At 32.5% G+C, this 7,020-nt stretch overlaps 1 protein-coding gene across 1 annotated transcript in view; it reads right to left on the reverse strand.

The window, feature by feature from the left end:
* Positions 1-1,107: 1,107 nt before the first annotated feature.
* LOC124946244 (probable inactive serine/threonine-protein kinase scy1) overlaps positions 1,108-7,020 on the reverse strand; it is an 8,113-nt gene continuing 2,200 nt past the window's right edge. The window contains exons 3-15 of the mRNA XM_047486811.1: positions 6,642-6,804; positions 6,444-6,554; positions 6,232-6,345; positions 6,042-6,131; positions 5,176-5,229; positions 4,935-5,009; positions 4,738-4,813; positions 4,545-4,644; positions 3,606-3,675; positions 3,229-3,299; positions 3,014-3,108; positions 1,853-2,101; positions 1,108-1,732 (exon numbers count right to left, since the gene is read on the reverse strand). Coding sequence (XP_047342767.1) covers positions 1,461-1,732; positions 1,853-2,101; positions 3,014-3,108; positions 3,229-3,299; positions 3,606-3,675; positions 4,545-4,644; positions 4,738-4,813; positions 4,935-5,009; positions 5,176-5,229; positions 6,042-6,131; positions 6,232-6,345; positions 6,444-6,554; positions 6,642-6,804 — 1,540 coding nt within the window. The 3' untranslated portion in view covers positions 1,108-1,460. The remainder of the gene's footprint in view (positions 1,733-1,852; positions 2,102-3,013; positions 3,109-3,228; positions 3,300-3,605; positions 3,676-4,544; positions 4,645-4,737; positions 4,814-4,934; positions 5,010-5,175; positions 5,230-6,041; positions 6,132-6,231; positions 6,346-6,443; positions 6,555-6,641; positions 6,805-7,020) is intronic.

The following is a 7,020-nucleotide window of genomic DNA, read 5'->3' on the forward strand; positions in this document are numbered from 1 at the left end:
CCCCTTTCTTTCTTTGAAGTGATTTGAGCTCTTCTTTGATGGTTTCAAATTTCAATCCAATCTTCCTTTCTTGTACTGTACCGAAAGTGCTCAAAAGTGGGATATTTGAGTTTTTTTTTTTTTAATTTACAAAGAGATAGCCCTAAAGTCTGTAAAAATGAGTTTATAGATTTTCTTAACAATTTACTTATATAAATTTGTTAAACAAATAATATATTAAAAAGTTAATTCTTAAACTAATTAAAGAAAATCAATTCATAAAAATGAGTAAAAATAGTTGTTCAAAATTGAATAACTAATCAAAATATTCAACAATCTTGTTACTTTTTTTTAAATTAAAACATCCTTATTATGAACCAAAATTATAGCTTAAAAATATTATTTAATACTAAATTAACTATTTTACTTGAATAAGTAATAATTTATTCTGAATTTATAAATATAATTATTTTTTATTTTTATAAAATTATAAAATCAAATAATTTGTACTCTTCAAATTTTTGATTCAAAATTCAAAATCATAAATAATTTAAGAGCTTACCTAAATTTAACTTAGTTAATATAACATAGAATTGTAAAATTTTAAAAATTAATTAGAAATTTTAATTGATTAAATATTTTGATGTGTTAATAAAAACAAACTAATAATATGTTGAATTTCAAATAGATCAATTTTATTATTGAAGTATCTTGTTACATAAAAAGAGTTATCTTGTTTATTAGGGATATGACTTATCACCTACATCTTAACATAAAAAGAAGGCCTTGTTTATTAGGATATGACTTATCACCTAAATCTTAAAAATAATTACTAAATATAAAAGTTCTATCTAAAGAGATAAAACCATATAAATTAAGAACTATAATATTATTTATAAATATAGATTGAATCCTTATCCTTTGAATTAGTTTGGTTCAATTTATTTGATAATCATGTTGTCTTATTTGTAGTTCACTTAATCATTTCAACTTAAATGTGGACCCAAATCATGAGAAACAACTTTTAACTAGTAATTAAATGGGTAATTTTATAGTAACCAATACAAATCAAACCAAATTTAATGGATAAAATGGGGCTTATTAATCCAAACAACAAAGATTTCACAATTGACAATTAAAAGGAACTTCATAACAGATTCTCCAGGTTTTACAAAATGATCCTTTAACAGCTATACATGAGTTTCTCTTTCAAACACACCCTTGAAATCAATTCAAAGAAGAAATTGTATGTAATAACTTTTACCTTTCAGATTAACTCATGAATGAGTTCAATTCAGTCACAAATAATTAACATATTATAAAGAATATTATTGCTATTTGATGATGAAAAACATGATAATTCTACAAAACAAAAAATATATAGAGATAGATGCACACATATAATCTCATGAATATATTAACATCATCATCATCAGAATGCAGACCACAAGATTTAATATTTCCTCTTTGCTTTGAAAAATCTACATTCCAGATGAGGATGTCCGGTTTATCCTTTGAGCACCCAGTCTTGGGGCAGCAGCAGCCTTGGCCCCTCGTCCTCGCCCTGCAGCCAAAGGTCTGACTGTTGTAGTCGGTGGAGGAGCTGCAATTGAAGCCCAGGGATCATCATTATCCATTGAAGGGGGGATGCTTTTGGGGATCAATGGTTTTGAAGATGATTTTGGTTTAGGTGCAGCTATGGACCCCCAAAGGTCGTCGTCTTCTTCTTTCACTGCAACTTTTTGTTTTGAAACTGACCAACACAATCTCGGTTAATTAGATATACATGGTGGTAAAGAACAACTATACCAAATATAAGAATGCCAGACCTGGTTAATTAACATCTAACATGAAGAGGATCAAATGATGTTACCTTGTGGTTTTGTGGGGGGTAATATGACAGGCCGCTTTTGAGCAGCTTGAATATTTGCAAGAGCTGCTGATGGCTTTGGCTCTTCTAGATCTTCAACACTATCCCATCCATCTTTATCACTTTCAAGATCTTCATGGTTGCCATTTTCCAGTTCTCCCCATCCATCCGTTGATGTAGGAGATGGAGGAGCAGGTTGTTCAGTTGTATAAGATGGAGTCGGGCTTACATTGATAGACATTGGTGTCTCACCTAATACAACAATCGTTGTATTACATTCGATATGAGAATAATAAAACTGAAGTGTAATAATGTAAACCTAGAATATGAAATAATGCATGTGATATAGGAAACTCATTGAGAATCAAAAACCAACAATGCCACAAGAATGCCCATTTTTTCATGGAATATTTTAGCTAGATTGAAATTTAGATCAAATCATAACCTGGAATATGTCTAGTGATCTTGAAAATAATTTAGCTTGTGATTCAACTTAAAATCCAACTAACACTATTTTAGCAAACCAAAATATATTTGTTTCAAAACAAATAAATGACAACATTTGGCAAGCAAAAAAAGTTGGCATCTCACACAACTACATATTTTTACCAACGAAACAAATTCCAGCACAAGTACAAAATTGGCGATTCTCAATTGGATTGAGATACAAATCAAGATTTTTTCGAAAACAAAAGACAATTTCCAAATGAGCTACTGTGTTGATATGGTCCCAATTGGAAACACATTTCGAATGTGTTCTAGTATCTGGATCTACAAATCAACTTTATTTTTGTGTGTCTCTGATTAAGTTTATTTTCGAAACATTTATGTATATGGATCCAGATCCATAAATAAAAATAAAAAGTGTTCCAGTTGGGGCCATTGTGTCTTTGGTGTTTGTATTCACATGAAAAAAAGAATAAGTTACTTCCTTGCATACGAGGTCAAAAGGATGTAAGAAGATAATAAAAGCACAAAGAGTTACATAGTAGAGTGCATAACAATTAAGAAATTGTGACTTAAATCATCAAAATAAAGGTATTGCTATATAACATGATGCTCGTTCCAGCTTTAGGTTCATAACTTTATAGAAAGAAGCATCCCATAAACTAAGAAGAACTTTTATCAGAACAAATGCGGTGCCAAATGAATTAAGGTTCACACCTGGGCTAGCGGTATCGGCTATCGGATTAATAGGCCCAGAGGTGGTTGAAGCTTCCGAAGGTTTTCCCTTAAGGGTCAAGGAACTCATGGCCCATCTACATTTTAATGGGACAATAAGTACAGAAGATAATGAAGTAAGTCGGTAAATGTTTTCCAGCAGATAAATAATTTGCAGCATAAAAAGAAGAAGATATAATGCATCACTGATAAGTTACCCCAATATGCTTGCATTTGTTGGCATTGATGAGAGTACACTGCTGCCGGATGCAGTAGCGTCTCCCGAGCTCTACACAGGAAATTGAAGGGCATTAGTTAAGCTCTATTTGGAAAACAAAAGGATCTACTTTTTCTATGTTTGTCAAAAATCATAATGATGTAAATAACATAAATATGAATCAATCATGATCCAAAAAACAAATATCTACACCAAATGAAGCCAGAAGGCACAATATAAACTGAATCATGATGTAGAAAAAAAAATGTAAACCAAATGAAGCAAAAAATACATGCTATGGTATTAATTATGCTACCAAGACAGAGAAATTAAAACCTAGAAAGATTTTAATATATAAAAGACCACAAATTAACAGACCTTTTCATTGTGCTGCTTCACAATCTGCATAAACTGGTTCACAGCTTCAAAGGCTTTCAATCGAACATCACTAGTACATGGATGAAATTTAATTAGAAAGGAGAAACAAAGAAAACACTAAGAGCTTGTTTGATGTAGGGCTTTCTTTAAATTAATCAATTTTTCGGAAAGTAAAAAAAAAGTTGTTTGATGAAATATATTGGGGTTATTTTGGTTGAAGGACTAAAAAATATCTTTTATATTTAATATTAAAATGTTATAAAAAATAAAGTCAGGGTAATTTGGTGTTTTGGTTGATGATTTGATTGATGAATTTATTGATGATGGGATGAGAGGTTCTTTGGATTAAATCCAAATAACCTTTCATCAAACAAGGCCTAAGAATGATATATTATGAAAAAAACATAAAACAAGAACGAAGATCTAGCTCAATTGTTAACATAATATTATAAACTCCATATATGTTGTAAGGTCCTCATGATGCCTGCATATTCAATAAAACAGGTTCCTTTCACAGTCAGATCTCTGTTACTTGTTTTTGAATAGTCACTCTGCTCAGATTGGCTAAAATCTCATTTGGTTTGCATAGATCTCTTTATCTTCATAATCTTCTCTCATACTCCTCCCAATTCTCTTTGTCAATATGACTTTATGTAGATTGTAGTTCTTTAGCAGTGAACAATCAACGAGAGATAAGAGGTTGAAATTGACACTAATTTAGTATTAAATTCAACAAGAAAATGTGAAGCACTAGGTCAGCAGACGTGGGACATTGTTTTCTATCCTTTCTTCTTGATAGGAGATAAAAATGTGAATCATCACCAAAATTTGTGCATAAGATCATGAATCCTCACCAAGAACCACATATTTCTTTGATTGGTAACGTATCAATGAGAAAACTAAGCAAGATGATAAATGCTTACAAAAGAAGAAAAGAACCTGTCAGGATCAATTATAAGCACTACTATATTTGGTAAAATCCTAGTTGCAATCTCAGTAGAGTCGTAGTGAGAACTTGTAGCACATAAAGCCATAACTCCTGCCAAAAGAAAAACATAAGCAATCATTATAATTAGAAAAAACAGTTCGTATACAACTAAGTTTAAATGAACAATAAATAAGATCTCCCTACCAGCTCCACGAGCAGGAGAAAATGTGTCACGCAAAGCACGAGCAGTAAATGCATTTATCAGGACTCTTTTCCGTGTCTGTATTGAAGCCCAATAATAAGTAAGATTTTTGTTTGCATCTACTGATGGCTAAAAAACATGTAAGACATGACTATGTTAAGAATACCAAAAGACAGAGCATAAGGAAAGTGCTACTCACCCCTTCATTGAGATAGCTAGCAATATTTCCAAGTAGTATAGTGGTATTTGTTCTAATAGCAGGTTCATCATCAACCTGCATGATATTATCAACATGAAAGGCAAATTAAGAACCACAACTAAAGAATAACAGAAAATCATCACTACAAGAAACTAATAGTAAAATCAACTGATATATAACTATATGGAAGGAAACTAAGGTAATACATTGGCACATATGTAGAAGTGGTTTTATTCAATACCTGGAGCTTAGATAGAAACTTCAACAGAGATCCTGAGATAGTACGTTGAGACAACTGCATTTACATAAATCCAATAAATAGAAAGGTCCAAATGAACAAAAACACTACAATTAATATACAATTATTTGAGTATTTCTAAGAGGAAAGTGCCACAATGAATCCTTGACACAAACTGTATAACAGTTACATTTCAGTTAAACAAGAAGTTGATCTACTCCTATACAAAGAAAATTCAGAAACATCAAAATCTCTACAGATAATTATATTTAAAACTATTAGTTTGATCCATTAGGCAACTGTGTTCCAAGGTATGCCTAAACCCTCACCCCCCTTTCGATATGCAGAAAAGATTCCAATCCTACCTTTTCCACAGATATTCAAGGAAAGATTCCCATCTTTTTTTATACAAGTAAAGATTTAAAATATCTTTCTTGGAAAGAACTATTATCTTATTTACTTAATAACAATGATGAAGATTAAAAATATCTTTCTTGGAAAGAACTATTATAGTGGCAATGGTGGTGGCAGTGGTGTCCATAGGCGGAGATGATGATGGTGCAACTGTGGCAACAAGAGTTTGGGGCAGAAACATTCAACAATGGTTGGGGAAGTTGTGGCGGGGCAAGTAGAAATGGTTGCGAGGACAGTGAGGGCATCAGTAATGGTGGTGAAGGTTGTGAGAACAGTGATGGCACAGGTAATGTTGGAGGGGAGTTGTGGCATTGGCACAGAAACAGAGAAACAAAAAACTGACCCCTAACAACAACAACAAGCACACCAAAAAGAAAATCCTAAATCGTAAACAGAAGAGAAAAAATTGGGAAAGGAGATACTGCAAGAGAAGAATTTAATGTATATAAATGCACCTTGGGAGCCAGAACAAGCATTGATTTAAGTGTCAATTCCCGTAGAAAAGCAGAATTATCTGTGAATCCAGTGGCAACATGGGGGTAAACCTAGCACAAAGAAACTACATGTCAATATCCATAAGGCTATGAAAGTCCAGAGAAAAGTTGAACCAGAAACAAGGTGGGTCATTAAGCTCTTGTTGCATACTTGCTCATCAACAATTTGAGCTGAAAGAGACTCTCCGAATTGTTCTATATGGAGGAGACTAGTACGAATAGCTCGGTCATTACTGGCAAAGAGTTTGACAATTGTTGGCAACACCTGCAAAATATAACAGTAGCAGAATACACAAAAAAGCAGAAGTGAGGAAAAAAAATTATATTTACCAATGGTGCCTAACAGCAATGGAATAGTCAAACCTTAGTGCTAAACTCCTCAGGTGAAAGCCAAGAACCCATTTTAAGTAATGCAGACAAAGCTGGGGCAACAGCTGAACCAAATTCCAAAGCTGAAGCTAATAAGGGAAGTAACTGCAGACTCAAATGAGCACATTACGACTGTTAGAAACTGAAGATACTGAAAGTAAAGTAATATACAATGAAAAACTTCAGAAGCACCTTTTTCAGTACAATTTGGCGGGGAAGTTGTTCCAACAGATTTGGAAGCTTGCGGAAGAAAGTGTCTTTCTCAATGCTATCTTTCAAATTAAGAATTTCCATAAAATGGATTGTGTCTACCAACTTATTCTGGAAATACTCTGCAATCAATAAATCTTCTTCTCTTAGGGTAGCAAATTATAAAGAAAAGAAAAAAGGAGACAGTTCTTATGAGAAGCGAGTGAAATGTAAGATTATGAAGGGCAAAGAGTATCCATATAGTAGTAGAAAATAAGTTTCTGATACATCCATTATGGAAATCCTAATGTGTAGTTAACTCATAGATATGCTTGTGATTGTGATTAGTGAGTAACAAAATACATGAAGCATGGAAAATAAC

Source organism: Impatiens glandulifera, chromosome 7 (assembly GCF_907164915.1).
Source record: "Impatiens glandulifera chromosome 7, dImpGla2.1, whole genome shotgun sequence".
In the NCBI taxonomy this organism is placed as follows: domain Eukaryota; kingdom Viridiplantae; phylum Streptophyta; class Magnoliopsida; order Ericales; family Balsaminaceae; genus Impatiens; species Impatiens glandulifera.